Source organism: Mus pahari, chromosome 1 (genome assembly GCF_900095145.1).
Source record: "Mus pahari chromosome 1, PAHARI_EIJ_v1.1, whole genome shotgun sequence".
Lineage (NCBI taxonomy): Eukaryota > Metazoa > Chordata > Mammalia > Rodentia > Muridae > Mus > Mus pahari.
Window position 1 is genome coordinate 124,724,902 of NC_034590.1, and position 19,280 is coordinate 124,744,181.

The following is a 19,280-nucleotide window of genomic DNA, read 5'->3' on the forward strand; positions in this document are numbered from 1 at the left end:
TGTGGGCAACAAATATTACCATTAACATGGTGGGATGGTGCTGACTCCTGAGGATGAGTAACAAGGGTTGCTTTTCAATGCTAGGATATAATGCAAGACATCTTCCTCTCCACAACTAAGATGTAAGGTTGTACAGAATATACAAAGGCACATGCACTGCCTCTGCACAGCAATGGTCTTGTCAGGGTAGTTTGAATGAAGATAGTCTAGAACTTCCAATTTGTTTATTCAGTCTTTTCAGAAGTCAACCAAAACTAGTTACAACTTCTCTTCTGCCTGTAAGACTGTTAAACACCTGGAAAGGTTACTTAGTATCAGGAAGGGTAAAGCACTAAGGCAGAAGGATAATGCCCTTATTATACTTTATTATACCACCAATACAAACAAAATCATGTATACATATATGCATAGCCAGAATAATCATGTATATCTTCTGTTCATATGTGGGTCAACCCTACTTGATAAAATATGCCTGTGGTCTAAGGTTTTCCAAAATTGATGCTGAGAAAACTAGGCCCCTGGGAATTACCGATATTCCATTAGATCAAAGAGGGAGACAGAGGGAAGGGTTAACAGCTACATTTGCTTGGCCCCATAATGGTTCTCATGTGCTGAGATTCCCATGTGATGAGAAGAAATGACACGGAGGTCATGGATAGACCTCACAGTCCACTGTGAAAGCTCTTGAAGGACCTTCAAGCCCCACAGCTTCTTCTCAAAGAGGCCACCATTTCCAGTTGTGACAGGCATCCCCTCAGCCTCTTTTTCGGGGACCTTTTGTTCCAGAAGCACCATTAACTCCTCTAGCTGGTAGGCGAAGGCAGAAACTTGGAGCGTAAGAGTATGTATTGCCTGATGGAAGTCACCTTCAGTTGGGGTGAAATGCACTCTCTGGTCTTCTAAAAGCTTGGTTAACATCCCTTGGAAGGTACGGTAAGCCTGGAGGTTCTCTTGGAGTCGCTCTGCCTCAGTCATCTCACTCCAGCGATCAGTGCTTGCCACTGGTACACCATCCACTGAGTCAAGGCTGATATTTTTATTCAGGCCCTGATGTTTTACCTGGCCAAGGATATAGCAAAACATATGTTCCACATCATCTCAATTTCCTTCTTCAATCACAAATACAATTTCCTTGACTTCCACAGTCAGTGATCGAAGTTGTTAAGAAAATGCTCAGAATGGAAACCCTTCATATGGGGAGTCCTGATCCCACAGCACTGCCTGAATTTCCCTATCCCCAATGTTCACTCTCAAGGTGCAATCAATCCTTTAGGATACAACTGGCTTTTGTGTCCATCTCTTTGGACACTGAGTCTCATAACTGGTAAGGCTTTTCAAAAGTTATCAATTCTTCGAGAACTTAAATTTATAACTTTGATTAGAGGCCTGGGATATTACCACAGCTGGTCTTTAAACAGTGGCCTTTTATGAGAAAACAAGCCCAGAACTGTGGTTAATTTGACATTTTCTCAAGACTTTTTGGCACATCTATTTAGTCACAAGTATTCTAATGTGGAGTACTAAAATGTAAGTAGCTTATACTGTACAGAGGACAACTATACATTTCCCTAAAACCCCATATAGTTTTTCTTAATCCTATAACCTTTTTATTTTTAAGGTTCAAAAATTATATGAAGAACCTAGACTTAGAAAGCCTATTGTCTACCCTGGTAGGATTCAGAAAAAAGGCAACCAAATAATGTATATTCTCACTTAAGGACCTGTCCACCTGTTTAAGCCTGGATGAAGACAGTAAGGTTGTATAAATTTTCTCAAGGGAAAGAACATGTCAAATTATAGGTGCTTAATATATGAATGACTAGGGAGCTATATCATAAATACACACACACTAGTGTTCTTGTAACCGGTTATGGGGTTGGAACATGATGGTTAAGAGTTGGGTTAGAAGAGTTGAAAACAGACAACCAGACAACAGTATAATAGACAACTTACATAAGATTCCATAAGAGCAGTCAGGTCTGAACGAATCTTCCTTGCTAGCCAGATAGAGCGGCTACAGAGGTCCCGCCGGTGAAGGTGATTGCTCTGCGAAAGCCATCCCCTAAATCAACTGTCCCAGGAAACAAGTGAGCTGGTTTGCTTCTGTCTTCACTAGTCCAAATAAGAAATGTGACTCCCACAGACTAAATCTACTGGGCATTCTCTAATGGGATTGTGCACCCCCATCCCCACCCCCTGCCTGACTCAGAGGTGGCAGCAAATTCCTGGCTGTGGATTTTGTGCCTGTGGAATCAAAAGGCCCTTTTAATCAGTCTTTTTTTTTTCCGCAGCGTCTGCCTTCATCTCTCCTCCACTTAGTACTTAGCACTTGTTTTTATGTCATTGTTTTGCTTTTGTACTTAGCAACAAGGTCACTATCACTCTAATCCTCCTGACACCCACCCATGCCTAATGTAGTCTGGTATTTACACATATAATTTGATTTTACTATTCTGCTTCCTATGCTCACTATATTTTAATTTGTTTTATCCTAGCAAAATGTAGTATTGAAATAGGTGTCATTTATTAAATGAGTCAGATATTATGCTACACATTTAAACTTCATTGGAGTCTTAATTCTGGGCTGAATATTAGTCTTGGGGGTAGTTTTCTCATTTGATGTCTTTTATCTAAGTAACTTTTATCTAAGAAATTAATACAATAAACTAGATTCATATTTCTGCATTGGTCTTTGGCTTTATTTTCCCCCACCTCACACTGACTTTACAATTTCTTTGGGTAGCTCCTGATATGTGCAAAAAACAAAGACTATGTGATACAGGTCGTCTGTAGTCATCTTTCCGTTCCCATTATTTGTAAGGTTTAGACTTGTTTAAAAATTAGCTAAAGGAGCATCTCTAATCTCAATCATGGTGCCTTCCTGGTAGCTACAGGATGTGAAAGACACTGTTTAGGCCTGTTCCCTCCCAAAGGAAACACCCAACCCAAACTTGGTAACATTTCTCAGGCACTTTCACTCAAGTGACAACATGCTTCTTTTTCTTCCCAGTCCCAGTCATTCTCCATGCCTAGCAAGGTAATGAACAAGGCTTTGAAATGAAGACAAAAGAGTTAAAAAGGTCTTACAGACCTGTCATTCTATTGTACTGCACTTAGTGGGTGAAGTTAATAGGCTCAAGTTTCAAAGTTTCAACCCGAAATAGGTCAGTGAAGTCAATGTCCCCATTTTATATCACAGATATTGCCAAGAAGTTCGAACACTTGCCATCTCAGTAGCAAATTGACATGGGTGAGAAATGGCTGCCATAGAACTTTTTAGCAAGGTTGAATTATGTTTTCTTTTTTTTAAAGGTAGAATTTGACATAAAAGCTTTGTTAAGAAGCACTGGTCTTAAATGCAACCACGGTTTTGTCATTATCAGAGTAAACTGTACTTCATAGTATCCTTAACACCCCCTAGAAAGCAAACAAAACACCCTTTGGAGTCTGCCAAACACAAAGCTACAAGGCTTCTCTGCATTAGAAGCCTTCCCAACTCTTAACAAAGAGCAAATAGCACCATACAAAAGGGGCATGTTTTCCTCATTTAGCAGCATCAACTGTTTTATCCTCGCATGACTAACTCAGTACAACCAAGGAAGACCAGTTGCTTCCAGGAAGACAACTTTTATTTTTCTTCTTTACATACTTATTTTGAATATGATTACCTAGATTAAAAGGAAACAAGATTTTAAAAGCAAAGTATCCCTTTTATTATAATTTTTTTTCTTTTACATAACTTTTAAACCTAGATCAAGTAACCACCTATCTCTCATCACAGGAAAAGGGTCCTGCACATTTCAACAGGCAAAAAGTTTCAGGAAATATAACTGCCCCATTACAATTTTCCAATTTTCTTGAGTATAGTGGAAAATTGATAGAAAGGAAGGAGGGAAATTAGCCCTGCAGCAGGGCTGTAAGACCTCACTTAGGTTGGTGGTATATAGTTGTTCTTCCTCTGAACAGGTGCAAGGGAGGTCCAAGTGCTCTATGCTGATGTTTTCTCTGCTCATTCCCAGGACTCCCAGCCAGTGTCTGACTAAACCCTGTAAAATGTGTTAGGGTCTAATTATACAAAATATGCTAGCAATGCAAGCAAGGAGGGTGCATAACTCCCAGAAATACCGAGTAATTATCACAACTATATATCTAAGAATTTAGAATTGCCAATTGAAGATGGAGGTATGATTTAAAAGATAACAAACCATCAGTATGAATTATCGATTTTCAAGATTAAAAGGACTCCTTCGAAGGACAATTAAATGAATGGCATGGGAAAAAAGGAAATGGGTAGGGGCTTAGTTTGCTCATACACTTTTATTATGCTAGCACTAGCTCTCAAAAGGAATATGAAGTTCATGAAAAATTTATTGTAAACTGCTAAAAAAAACTTATTGCCAACAGATAGCAGCTAAGATGACCCAGCCCCCTTTAAGCCCCACCCCAACCCCCATGAGAGGACAGGAAGTTTCTAAGTATTAGAACTAGTTGCTTTTATGGGGAGGGGAGTGAAGTACAGAAAAGAACATATTTTTCCCCATCCCAGAAAAGTGAGATATTTTCAATGCAGTTTGCTTTTCGGTGGGTGGCTCTATCTGATGAGTAACCACTCTAATTTATGGAGACAATCTAAATGTGAAAAACAAAGGCTAAGAGTAGGACTAGCAGATACTAGATAAACAGTGTCAAGTGGAGCAACTTTGTTGCAGATCCATTTTTAATTACTCTTACAGTATTTTCAAATCTATGCAATGCACCAAAGTCAACTGCAAACTCTGTCGAGCAGGAAAGCCTTGTCTTCATGCCTTTTCTCCCCTCACATGAGAGGGATGACTAAGTCCGCAACACTCTAGAGGAAACAATAATGTGTTTAAGATTGTTCCTGTAGGTGTCTTCCTCCCTCTCCCTGGCATCCCAACCACCGACAAAGGTGGGTGTATAGTAAGCGTCTTTCAGAGATGACATTTTGCTATTCTCCTTTTGGGGGAAAAAAAAAATCAAGCAGAGAAAATTTGATAAACTCCACAGTTTTAGTGTTTGTGAAAAACAAGCTGTTCCTTATTTTGTTCTCAGTCAAACTCTTATTTTTCCCAATAGTCATCATGTGTTTCTGACAACAAATGGCTAAGTCTTCAATGGCTGATTCTGAAGTACACAGGGAAGAACTGTACTCCTAATTTTCAAAAAAATAAGCTGAATTAGGGTTTTAGTCTTTTGAGAGGTAGAAGCATGTAAAAACATGAACTGTGTCTCCCAATGACAGTAATTTTAATGCCACAAGGCATTAAAATCTCTACTCAGAGGAAAATAGATAATTCTGGGGAAAGCCAAAAAACATCATCATACAGATTTTTACTTTTGTTTTTGTCTATTGAAGCTTCATCTCTTCTAAAGAGGAGATAGATAAGATACAACAGTTTACTCTGAACCAAATCTCTAGAACTTTTAGATTTTGTTCCTTCATGAATGACAGGGTCTGGTCTTCCACTGAGAGCTGGAATGACCAAAAACAAAACAAAAACCAAAATCAAAACAAGGGGCCAGCAGGGATATATATGCAAAGAAATGGTGAAGACAAGAGAAGATAAATTCACAGAAGAAAATCTTTTATGTGTGATTCAGACCTTGACCAACATTCCTCATCCCTCAAAATTCTTGTATCTCAAATGCTCTTAAAAATCTCAAAGAGCACACTTGTTACCACAAACCTATCAAACTTCCCTAAGGCTTCCAAAAAAGCACTAGGCTACTGTAGTGATTCTGTTAGTGCTGGGGACCAGCTTTCTTTAAAGGCCACTGGAGAACTATGATTTTAGAGGCTGGCTGTGCTTCTTTAACTCTAAGCCTGGCCTTCAGAGTACCTCGTGTAGGAAGGATCCCATGTCAGAATAATCTACTCTCCCAGCCCCACAAAACATAGCAACAAAGACCCTCCCCCCAAAAAAATCAGACTTTCCATTAATAAATAAGGAATCTCAGGTTCCACAACACAAAAACACACATGTTAAAAGTGCAAATTTCTGCCATTAGCCTGGGACTTTTCTCACTGACACAGAGCCCTATCTTTCAGCCAGAAAGACTGTACAGAGGGCAGTCCCCTCTCTCTTGGGAGCCTGCTTCCAAGCAAGTGAGCACCATTAAGAGCATTATGGAGGTTCAGGAGTGGGGGGAACTGAGGTGTTGGGATCCATTGAAAGGGAGGGAGGTGGTCCCCATGTATCCTTCCCTCCCCAAACCCAGTGAGTAATGGAAGAGGGGTGAGAGATGTGTGCTGTTTTAACAGCATCCTGCCAAGGGGCCCTAAAGTGCCAAGTCAAGCTGCCAGCCTCCAGAAAATAGAATTATATAATATTTGAGGGTAAGTGTTGGTTGTTGCAGTGGGGAGAAGCCAGAGTCATAGGGCAGTAGTAGAGGAGAAAAGATTTAGATGATAGTAATATACTATTATGAGTTCAAAGCTGATCCAGAGCACATCAGAGTTATAGGTTGGGAAAAAGGCGATCTGCCAATGAGCAGAAGTCTGCTGCTGGCTGGAACCTAGTATGTTGCTGCTTTTTCATCAACCTTTCTGGTAAAGGCTACATCAATATTTTAAGGATGAGGAAAGGGAGTTCAGGGAATGGGGATGGGGTGTGTGTGTGTGTGTGTGTGTGTGTGTGTGTGTGTGTGTGTTGTGATCCACAATGCAAAGAGCAGGCCCTTCAGTTATTTTACTAGATTTTTAAATGCTTTAAATTTTTTTTGTCCTTTTTATCTTTTAAATACAAAGTCTGCACTGTCCCAGTGCCCAAAGTCTTCCTTTGCACTAGGGTCCAGTAGAGTCTGTATCTTCAATCAGAACCTCTGTGGTAGCACCGAGTATATCCGAGTTCACGACCAGCCCTTCAGTGCCCCCACTGCTGCCACTTCCCACAAAGATCTTCCCGTCAGCCATAAGGCTCACCCGTTCTGTCCCACTGCAGTATGCCTTTGACATCCCTTCAGCTTCTAGCAGTAGGCACTCTCCAGCTGTTGAGTTTCCCAAGGGCTCAGGAAGAAGAGGAAGCCCCTGACCATCAGCAGGCTGTGTCAGGGGCTCTGGGTTAGTGCCCAAGATATCTGTGCTGGTGATGAGGGCGCCCGCATTGGCTGCCAGAGCTTCTGCAATCAGCACCTCAGGGTGGCTTTTTGCTTTGTGTGCCACTACACTGTCCTTCTTCTCAAATTTTTTGCCACAGATATTGCAAGAAAACTGGTAGAAGGAGTCTGCATCATGTTTCTTCATGTGCCAATTAAGAGATGCTTTTTGTCGACAAGTAAATCCACATATCTCACATCTAAAGGAAATCCAAAAGTAAATGATCAATCAGAGGATCTTAAATTAAGGGCCAGGTGAGAACTGAAAAACTTACATATCCATACAATACTTATGAAGGATTAGGAAATCTAACTAAAAAAAAATATATATATATATATATATGTTTTAAGAAACAACAAAACAAGCACACTTCACTCTATACTCAAGGACATAGGCAGCATAAATTGCATTCATGGGTTATTTACATAAAAGGGTTAGGTTTGGTGGTAAGTGGTTAAGGGAGAATTTTCAAACTAGTAAAAATGTATTTAAAAAGAACAGCAGAAAAAAAGAAAAAGGCAGCAAAGAATTCCCCAATAAATATTCAATCTTTAATTTAGTAAAAGTAAATAGCAGTGTCAACTGAAATGTTTTTAAGGGACAAATCTCCATGTGAAATAAATGCACTTCTACCCAGATGTTCACTAGTAAGTAAACACTCACTGTAATGGCTTCTCGCCCGTATGAATCATCCGGTGTACTGCCAGATTGTGAGAACTCTTGAAGGCCCGAGCACAATATTCACAGATATAATCCCTCTGGTCTAAGAAGAAAAGTAAAGTGGTTAACACTTCATTAAGGCACCTGCTAAGTACTTTTTGAAGTTTGCAGATGATCAAATCTTCTGGGAGTCACTCTACAGCACACAACACACTCTTTACAGTGAGGAAGTATTTTGAGGAAGCTAAATTTAACACCAAAAATGTTTGGTTGAGAACCACTGTATTAAAAAAAGATCTTAAGTCAGGCGCGGTGGCACATGCCTTTAATCCCAGCACTTGGGAGGCAGGGGCAGGCAGATTTCTGAGTTCTAGGCCAGCCTGGTCTACAAAGCGAGTTACAGGACAGCCAGGGCTACACAGAGAAACCCTGTCTGGAAAATCAAAGGATCTTAAAATCACTAAGCATCACAAAAAAGATATTAAGAGGTAGAGGGCCAAGAAGACATCTATTGTGAGATAGTCTATTTTAAAAAACAAAACAAAACAAACAAAACCAGAGGACACCTGGGGAGAGTGGATCTGGCAGTAGTCCAATTGAGGAGTAGGGCATCAAGATACGCTGTTAAGACATCCTCTAAGAATTTTTTCTAGACGTACTAGTTAAGGGTGAACATTTCACAGATTTAAGTTATATCATTTCTTGTTATGACCAAGTAACAGACAAGTAACTGAAGAAAGGTTTATTTCATCTACAGATGAACTACTGCAATTCATTGGAGGGAAAGCTTTGTCCCTGGTGAATATCCAGAAACAGGAGGGAAATGCAATTCCTCAGTTCATTTCATACTTAATCTAGCTGGCAGTATAGTGCTGATGTCCCTATTCAGAGCATCACTAAACATTTCCAGGAACCCTGGATAAACACACCTAGAACTATGCATAGTGTATCATGTGCAAATAGGGCATATCTGACCTTTCTCCTACTTTTGTATACTTTTTTTTTAATGACATATATTTTTGGTTCTTGTTTGTTTTCTTTTTTTAAAATATAGTTATCTATTCACTCCCAACTTACATGGTAATTTCTTTTTTTTTTAGATTTTTTTTTATTATTTTCTTTATTTACATTTCAAATGCTATCCCGAAAGTTCCCTATACCCCCCCCCCGCCCCTGCTCCCCTACCCACCCACTCCCACTACTTGGCCCAGGCCTTGCCTTGTGCTGGGTAATATAAAGTTTGCAAGACCAAGGGGCCTCTATTCCCAGTGATGGCCAATTAGGCCATCTTCTGCTACATATTCAGCTAGAGACACAAACTCAGGGGGTACTGGTTAGTTCATATTGTTGTTCCACCTACAGGGTTGCAGCCCCCTTCAGGTCCTTGGGTACTTTCTCTAGCTCCTCCATTGGGGACCCTGTGTTCCATCCAATAGCTGGCTGTGAGCATCCACTTCTGTGTTTGCCAGGCACTGGCATAGCCTCACAAGAGGCCGCAATATCAGGGTCCCTTCAGCAGAATCTTGTTGGCATGAGCATTAGTATCTAGGTTTGGTGGCTGATGATGGGATGGACTCCCGAATGGGGTAGTCTCTGGATAGTCCATCCTTTCATCTTAGCTCTAAATTTTGACTCTGTACCTATATCCTTTCATGAGTATTTTGTTCCTTATTCTAAGGAGGAATGAAGTATCCACCCAGTGGTCATCCTTTTTTGTTTTCTTCTGTTTTGCATAATGTATCTTGGGTATTCTAAGTTTCTGTCCTAATATCCGCTTATCAGTGAGTGCATATCTAGTGACTTCTTTTGTGATTGGGTTACCTCACTAAGGATGATATCCTCCAGATACATCCATTTGCCCAAGAATTTCATAAATTCATTGTTTTTAATAGCTGAGTAGTACTCTGTTGTGTAAATGTACCACAGTTTCTGTATCCATTCCTCTATTGAGGGACATCTGGGTTCTTTCCAGCTTCTGGCTATTATAAATAAGGCTGCTATGAACATAGTGGAGCATGTGTCCTTATTACCAGTTAGAAGATCTTCTGGGTATATGCCTAGAAGAGGTATTGTTGGGTCCTCCGGTAGTACTATGTCCAATTTTCTAAGGAACCGCCAGACTGATTTCCAGAGTGATTGTACAAGCTTGCAATCCCACCAACAATGGAGGAGTGTTCCTATTTCTCCACAACCTTGCCAGCATCTGCTGTCACCTGAATTTTTGATCTTAGCCATTCTGACTGGTGTGAGATGGAATCTCAGGGTTGTTTTGATTTGCATTTCCCTGATGGCTAAGGATGTTGAACATTTTTTCAGGTGTTTCTCCTACTTTTGTATACTTTTAATTTCCTTCTCTTATCCTGTTGCTTCAGCAATGTTGAAAAGGAGTTGGGATAGTGGATATCCCTATCTTGTTCCTGACATTGATTGATTGATTGATTGGTTGATTGATGTGTTGATTTATTTACTTTGGTAGAGGAATTTAGATTCACTTATCAGAGCTACAATAAAAAAGTGTAGTAGCAGCATTAAAATAAATGTGTAGATCAATGGAATAAAAGACACAACCTAAACACATGTACACATAAGTCACCTGATATTTGAAGATGTTCTGTTGTCTAGTATTATGCATAAAGCTTAATATAAGCTCTACTTTGAAAGAGAAACCTCAACTGAGAAAATGTCCCCAGTAGACTGGCTTGTGGGCAAGCTTGTGGTACATTTTCTTAATTAATGATTGATATTGCAGGCACTCACTCAGTTCACTGCTAGTGGTGCCACTGGACAGGTGACCTTGGGGTTAGAAAGCATGCTGAGCAGGCCAATAAACAATGTCTACTATGGCATCTTCTTTAGTTCCTAACTTCCTTTGATGGACTATAATGTGACTATGTAAGCAATATAAACGCTTTCCTCCCAAGTTTGTTTTGGGGTATGGTGTTTATTATAGCAGTAATACATTTTAATTACAAAATTATTAAAGTAAATTTATTTGATTGTAAAATTTAATAATAAAGAGATGTCAATACAAACAATGGAGACAAGACAGTATCTTCAAATGCTGCTGGGAAAATTAAATGTCTACTGAAATTAGACCTGTATGTATCACCTTCTATAAAAATTAAATACGAATGTTTCAAAGACTTCAATGTGAATCATAAAACACTAAAACTGGTAGAAAAAAAAATTAAGATATAGGTGTAGGAAAGGAATTTCTGAATATGATTCCATCTGCCCAGGAATCAACACCAACACCTGACAAGTAACAAGCCTCATAAAAATCATAAAGCTTCTGCTCAGCTAAGACAACAATTGAGTGAAGAGGAATCTCATAGAACTGGCAAGCATCTATGCTGCATATCTGACAGGGTATATACATCATTATCAGCTAGGGGAGGGACATATTTTTTCAAAGGGAGTTTAAAGTCTTATTGTCCAAGATTGAGGTGAGGACACATGTAATTCTGAAGTATAAGACATATCCAATCAGTATTATATACCAACTGAATATGATATATATTGGAATAGGTGACTTAATTTATGCTTAAAATAGAATTTCATCAAGATTGTTTGTGGCTATAAATGAACAGAATTTGAATTTATTCCATAACAATCAGCTTCTGTGTCTAAGTTATTTCTATAGAAATTCACAAACATGTTCAATAACTAGATTTTAAGATCTCTACATATATAATCATCTCAAAGTATTTAACAGTTAAACATAAATGAAAGCAAACCTTTTATTGTTTAGGCTTTCTCATTAATATTTACTCTACTTTATTCCTGAGCAGTTATGATCAAGTTTCCACCTTTACTGTCAAGTATTTACCTACAGCATAACTGAAAAGTCCTGGTTCTGTTAGTTTAACTAAATGACCAGTAACAAAAACTGCTTAACTGTTCTGAGATTTTTAGGTGAAAAAACACCATTCAGTGTTATTCAGTAGACAGATTAGCACAGCTATGTATAAGTTTACAACTGACACAGAATATATGCTAAGTAAAAGATTAATATTCCCATTACAAAAAAAAATTAAGAAGTCAAGAATAAATATTCTATTTATTTATTTTTTATTTTTGGTTTTTCGAGACAGGGTTTCTCTGTATAGCCCTGGCTGTCCTGGAACTCACTTTGTAGACCAGGCTGGCCTTGAACTCAGAAATCCACACCTGCCTTTGCCTCCCGAGTGCTGGGATTAAAGGCGTGCGCCACCACGCCCGGCTTAAGAATAAAGCTCTAGCTGAGTATACCCTGTAATATTCATGTTTGTTGGTTTAAAATATTTATTTTTGCATGTGTATGGTACATACAAAGGACTAAAGCTGAAGTCAGGTGTCTTTTGGGATCGCTCTCCACTTCCTTCTTTGAGTCAGGGTTGCTTGTGAAACCCAGAGAGCATTGATTTTAGCTAGTCAGTAAGATTGCCCTAGAAATTCTGTTTCCCAAGCACTAGGATTACAGGTAGCCAGCACACCTGCTTGGCTCCTACATGGGCTCTAGGGTATCTGATCTCTCTGGTCCTCCTGCTTCCAGGGCAAGAGCTTTATCTCAAGAAGGCTATTTAAGACTAGAAAACCAGTGAGTGTCAACTATACTACTTGGGAGACTATTATCAGGACTGTTTGTTGGGAGCCTGAGGCCAGCCTGGTCTACAGTGAATTCCAAGCCAGCCAGGACCAGACCCTACATCTTTTCTATCACTACTGTTTAAAACAGGTTCTATCTATATAGTCCACTCCTGCTTCAGTTTTACCAGCGTTGTGTTTATAAACGTGAGACCAGCCCAATTCAAAAGTGTCACATTTAAACTGTTTATATTTTGTTAATATTTATTTTCATAACATTCTCTCATAGTTGCCAACTCTAGGTTCCGTTAAGAAGGCTTGTACTAGAAACTCTTGCTTTATTATCAGTCTATATACTCAAGTGCAGTTTGCTTGGCTATTTATTTGGTAAACCTTTTACTTAGAAATGTACCTGTATGATGCTTTGCATGTCGCAAAAGTTGTTTCTGGAGCCTGAAGAGTCGTCCACAGGAGGGATGGGGACATACATATTTTTTTTTCAGCAAATGCTGGTATTTAATGTGGTGCTAAAATAGCAGAAGGAAAGGAAAAAAAAAATAAGTTCTCTACCCTCTTTTTTATTTTTTGCTAAATAAAGTTAAAGTGTAAGAAAAAAATTCTAACCTGCACCTGTCACTCATTAGCAATGTCATCTTGGATGTACTTACATATTTCAAAGTTTTAGTTTTCATTTATGAAATAAAAACACCATAATGGGTATGCCAAATAGCACATCACATGCCGCAAACAAAAACAGTGGCTACAATTACTATAATAGAATCATAATCCAAAAGTAAGCCAGTCTTATACTTGCTTGCTAAAGATTAACATGCATTTCCTAAGCAACATTTCACTATTTCATATCCCCATTTTATGCTAGACTTGTACACAATCAGAAACACAATCAGTTAAATATCTATTAACTTAAAGAAAAAAAAATCAGAAGAAAAATAAAATCACCCATTTTGTACTGTCTCTAAGAAATTACTAGTTTGAATGCTATAATCATTTTATGGTAATATATATTAAAGCTAAAAATCTATTATTCTGTATCTGTGTATTATTGTTAGAATAATCTGCTATGCCATTTTGGGAAATATTGTAGCACTGTAAGAATCTAAAAAAAAATCTTATACTTGGGTTCAGGTTTTTCAGTCCTTTATTATTACTATTATTTAATAGAATATGCTAAGGTTTAAATGTATCCTCCAACGTCTTCAATGTAATAATGTTGAGATATTTAAGTGTTCTGTGCCCATGGATTAAAATTTTTAACAAACTGAACTCAGTTCCTTATTTTCTCCTCATGTTTCCTTCTTGTTCCTCAGTCTTGCACACTGAGAAAACCCCTTTCCAGATGCTGGTACGACATTCTTAAGACTTGTAAGGAACTCAGAATCAAAAGCCAATAAATTTGTCCTTTAAATTGCTAGCCTCTGTTATTCTATTAAAGCAGTACAGGTAGAATAAAGACAACTTATGTTATTTTATACTCAGGAACATTTTTCTTTTTATTTTATGTCAGTGTTTACAAATCCCACAGAAAGTGACATCTTAGGAGACAAGTTATGGACACTGTATAAATAAAGACTGTCTTGTATTTTACTGACCTGCAAATAGCGAGGGTGAGCAAGAACAGTTCCACATCCTTCCATCTCACAACGGACATATTGGATTGGAGGCTTTTTTCTAATGCCAGAATGTCAGGAAAAAGTTAGTAACAGAAGTGGTATTCTATATATAGTGTGATAATAGATAATAGGTTTCACAAAATTTGTACACGAGTAATCAAACTGCTAAAGGTTTGATGGTTTAAAACCAACACGAATAAGTTAGCAAGCAACGAAGAGGTAAGAAGCACTAAGGATATCAGACAACTCAGCATCATGCAATGAAAATGAAAACACACTATCTGTGCATCATGGAACTAGGTAACCCCACATTTGTAAAATGTAAAGAAGCCACACCCGCTCTGTTTATGAAAATCAATTAAATGCCTAGCACCAGACCTAAGACACAAAAAGAAGCGAAAATGCCTCACCTCCTTTTGGGTAATCGCGGACTTTTGTCATCTTTTCGCCTTCTCCCTCTCCTGTAATTTAAGAAAGAGTAGTTAACTATTGTAGATGAAAGCTCATAGAGATATAGATGTCTAAAGACATATTTTAAGCATGAAATAACAGGCGGCAGACACACAGGATAACCAACAATACAAAAACCAAACACATCTGGCCATTAAGCCAGATTTATGCTGAGGTAATTTCATTTTTTTCTCCCCCCCCCCCTTTTTTGAATTTCACTCTACTATCTGAACAAATTTCAATGTGATTACTTGAAAAGTAGTTATAGTAAAAAGCTTATCATGTAAATGCAATTAATTAAAAAGGCAATTAAGAAGATAATAAAGCACTTAATCTTATTTCTGCAACAAAGTATGTGATCAAGATATGTTCATCATTTAACCTATTGGTTTTTGAGAACACACATACTTGAGAAATTTTTCTGGCTTTCTCTGTATCCCTGAAGATACTATCTCTATTACTCATTTGGGTTTATATTCAGCTGTCTTTTGTGTGTTTGTGTTTTTTAGAGAGGGTCTCATTATGTAGCCCTGGCTAGTCTGGAACTAGCTACGTAGATTAGGTTGACTTCATACTCATACATACAGATAATCTGCTTGCCCCCACTTTCTAAATGCTAGGATTAAATGCAAGTGCCCCATGCCTGGGGATATGTGTATGTGTGTGCACATGTGAATCTGTCTACTAGTGGCTTTGAATGGTAGGTTTCAACTTTTAGTAGAAACTGCCTACTTACTTCCTGGGAGGCTCCTCATCTTCCCTAATTTCATTCTCTTCTTCTTTGACCTCTACTTCTACTTCCACTTTAATTTCTTTCTTTTCTTTCTCTTCTTTCACCTTCCCTGATTTTCTCCGTGGCTTCGGAGTTTCCCTGAAAACAGAAAAACATTTCAACACAAATATTCTAACAAAGGCTTCATTAAAGGTAGTCTATAATAGTAAAGATTAGGGTTTATCATTATCTTACTGTTCTGAAGCTGTGATTCTCAACTTACAAACCACAATTTTATACCAACTGTCCCATAGCAAGGAAGTGTATATGCATATATACATGCATATGTGTGTGTGTGTGTGTGTGTGTGTGTGTGCTCGTATATCTCCATGGATAAATACTGCTCTATGCTGGCTAGTTTTATGTCAACTTGATGCTATAATTATCTGAAAAGAAAGAGCCTCAGTTATGAAAATGTCTCCATAAGATTGAGCGTATAAGGGATTTTTTTAAAACTATTGATTCATGGGGGAGAACCTAGTCCATTGTGGATAGGACTAAACCTAGGCTGGTAGTCCTGGGTTCCCTAAGGGGGCAGGCCAAACAAACCAGTAATCAGTGCCCTTCCATTGCCTACGCATCAACACTTGTCTTGAGGTCATAGCACCATTAGAATTTATGTCTTGACTTTCTTCACTGATGGACAATAAAAGTGGAAGAGAAAGCCAAATAAACCCTTCCTTCTCCAACTTGCTTTTGGTGACGATGTTTCATCATAGCAATAGTAGCCCAAACTAAGATAGGCTGAAAACCTAAAAACCAAGTAAGGCAAATAAACCCTTTCCTCTTCAACTTGCTTGTGGTGACGATGTTTCATCATAGCAATAGTAACCCAAACTAAGATAGGCTAAAAACATAAAAACCAAGTCTTCTCTATAATTTCAAGAAAAAATAAGATACTAAGCAAAACAATTCTAAACATTCCAGAAAACCTTATTAAAACACGCACGTATCTACTAAATAGTATAGTTTAGAATATTAAAGTTTAATAGATCAAATGGAGGGCTATATAAAAAAAGATGTCATAATTCCAAAACATTCATTTAAAATTATTTATATATTTATTTAATCATGCAACAAAACCAATATATTCCTATGCATTTTCACCAGCATGTATACAGTGAAATTTCAAACATGCCTTTCAAGGTGGGGCTTGTAAGTCTCATCTCTTGGGTCATCTTTGAATGGTATTTCCTCTTCACTGATTAACATTTCTTCTTCCTCCTCCTCTTCCTCATCACTACTACAAATAAGCAAATAAAAATGATAAATTCTGGTTTCAAGAATTGTCTAATAGGACTGAGTTAGAATACTTACATATAGCCCAAAATTCACACCACCTAAAATTTCTATCCTTATGCTCTGGTTGGACTATAATCTAAGTTACTTTATTAAAAGTAATACTTAGAACTCATAAGACTACACAAATATGATAATAACATTTTAAATAAAAATGAGATAATTGTCCAATGGCACCAAGAGAAAACTGACTTTGTAATTCCTTGTCTGGTAATGTGTTATATCACACAATAATTAGCCAACATTAAATTACCAAAGTACCATGAAAAGCACTCAGCAAGACACTCTATTTTATATTAGTGTCCAACACACTCACAGAAGTTACTCAAGACATGCTTTTGCAACTAGGAAACAGAAAGCTTTACATTTTTAGGTACATTCAAGATCAAATGTGGAAGTATGACAACTTAAAACAAGTTAATTTCAGTAATAGTTCAAAAATTCTATTGAATAGAATCTATCTCAATCATTTGATACAGTGAAATATTCAAAGATGTAAGTATGAAATAAACTTTATACCTAATGCCACCGGGAGACTGATGCTCTTCTGGAACATCTAGAAAATTAAAACAAGATTTATTGAGACAATTGCATAGCCAAAGACTTAAGTAAACTTATTGTATGAAGCAGTTTTATAAATGGAGACTATCTACAATGTGTCTAGAACAAATTTTATCTACATATTACCTCTTCCCCAAAATTAAGACATTTAGGTAAATGTTCTGCATTACATCTAAGATTAAAAAAACAATTAGGTATCTGAAGTAAGCATAATGTATTTGCACCATACCATAATCAAGTTGATCAGTAATTGGTTCTGTCTTGCAGACGAGTTGCAATGAGCCAGTCTTGGACCTAGAGCTCCGAGTATTCTCACTGTCTCGAAGGCGAGAGATAGAGGTCCTGCTACTACTGCGCCAGCTCCGGCTAGCTCTAGTTGTAGTAATGGAAACTTCCTGAGGGAGGACAGAATCATCTTCTTTCTCTTCCTTAGGATCTAGACGAAAACATACAATTCTTTTCAAGATTTTAGTTAACCAGTATCCATTCTTTAAAATCTAGTAACTGTAAGCAGCAGCAGTAGCAGAAAAAAAAATTTTGGAATAGCCCCCATAGGCATATTTTAATGCTTCTTTATTATGAAGTAGAACCATTAGTATACCCTTGCTGGGGTATATGTGGCCTTGTTGGATGAAATGTTTCACTGTGGGGTGGGCTTTGGAGGTTTCAAATGCTCAACCTAGACCTAGTATTTCTGTCTGTAAATACAGATGTACCACTCTCAGCCCCTTCTTCAGCACCATGTCTGCCTGCATGCCCACCCATGCTCACAACGGAATAAACCTCTGAACCTGTAAGCAAGCCCCAGGTATACGCTTTCTTTTATAAGAGTTGCTGTGGTCATTGTTTCATCACATCAATAGTAACTCTAAGACCCTTGTGGTAGGCAGCACCCCAATAATCCATCACTCAGGGTAGAATAGAAGGACCATGCATGAATTGAGACCAGCGAGATTTTAAAAAGAAACAACAACAACAACAACAACAACAACAACAACAACAACACACACACACATAAGGGCAATTGCCCACCAAAACAGAATGGTCAGTATCTACTGATGGTGAAGACACCAAAACTTCGGTGGCAAGACAAAAATCAAGTTGGAATTGAACTGGATGCTTTGCTCCCTGCTGAATTTATAGGATTGAAATGTACTCTGCACAGTGCTGGAAAAGTTATTAACAGTCTCACCCAGTTGTGGACCCTGCATTCTATAATACTGACTTGCTAGTCAAGACATACACATTTCTATATAATGGCACGACTGTTATGGGGTGGTCAACTATTTTCTGAACTGAATTTGAAGTTCATTCCTTAAAAGCAAATTTATGCTCAGGGAAAACCTGATCAAAACCCCACAGTTGGTAGGGAGCCAGGATATGCTCTAAGAAGGAAAACCTATTATTGTTCTTTTCCTAACCAGACACGTCACATTGCTTTTATTTATGTTTACATTTACCATTTGATGCTTTGATTAGAGAAGCTTCTTTTTATAGTGAGCAGTGGGTTAATAGAAACCCTTAACTGACTAAAGTGCAAAAATAAGTAACAGCCGAGTGCTTAGCCCTATCCAGGACATCTATATTATCTACTCCAAGGCTCAGGGAATATTGTGGAAGGAAGGAGTCACAAGATGGGAAACTGTGCTGCAAAATGCCATGTCCTGAATATGATACAGCTGTTGTACTGATAAACATCACAGCAATGGGGCCTTCAATGTAAGGTCTCATCTGTCTCTAAGAGGCAGTTAAATGTTTGCTGAAAGGGGGCAGTCATACTGCTTTATGACTTAGCAACTTGGTAAGATGCCCTTGTACCAATGCTCATGCAAGCATACTAAATACTAAAGCTCCAAATATCAAGAACATCACTTATCCTGATGTTGCTACTCTAAGTAAAATAATTTTCATTGCCAAACAGTACCTTGTTTCATACAAAATCTAATGCAAAACAGACCCAAGAAATTGATTCATGTAATTCTAACCCTTAGTTCCAAGTTAAATTAAGAAAGTGGTCTCAGACTGGAGAGATGGCTCAGCAGTTAAGAGTACTGACTGGTCTTCTAGAAGTCCGGAGTTCAATACCCAGCAACCACATAGTGGCTCACAACCATCTGCAATGGGATCCAATGCTCTATTCTGATGTGCCTGAAGAGTTACTGTGTACTCATCGATAAAATAAGTAAATCTGGGCTGGTGAGATGGCTCAGTGGGTAAGAGCACC

The 19,280-nt window shown here is 38.1% G+C and overlaps 2 protein-coding genes across 2 annotated transcripts in view; both read right to left on the reverse strand.

The window, feature by feature from the left end:
• Positions 1-339: 339 nt before the first annotated feature.
• Zfp91 (ZFP91 zinc finger protein) overlaps positions 340-19,280 on the reverse strand; it is a 36,083-nt gene continuing 17,142 nt past the window's right edge. Inside the window, exons 3-12 of the mRNA XM_021198699.2 lie at positions 17,286-17,492; positions 17,015-17,051; positions 16,335-16,439; positions 15,161-15,295; positions 14,385-14,435; positions 13,954-14,032; positions 12,756-12,870; positions 7,781-7,880; positions 1,954-7,316; positions 340-1,059 (exon numbers count right to left, since the gene is read on the reverse strand). Coding sequence (XP_021054358.1) covers positions 6,806-7,316; positions 7,781-7,880; positions 12,756-12,870; positions 13,954-14,032; positions 14,385-14,435; positions 15,161-15,295; positions 16,335-16,439; positions 17,015-17,051; positions 17,286-17,492 — 1,340 coding nt within the window. The 3' untranslated portion in view covers positions 340-1,059; positions 1,954-6,805. The remainder of the gene's footprint in view (positions 1,060-1,953; positions 7,317-7,780; positions 7,881-12,755; positions 12,871-13,953; positions 14,033-14,384; positions 14,436-15,160; positions 15,296-16,334; positions 16,440-17,014; positions 17,052-17,285; positions 17,493-19,280) is intronic.
• On the reverse strand, positions 568-2,059 carry Cntf (ciliary neurotrophic factor). The gene is given in 3 exon segments (XM_021222336.2): positions 568-1,059; positions 1,954-2,035; positions 2,037-2,059. Coding segments are annotated over 3 exon segments (588 nt in total). The 3' UTR covers positions 568-576.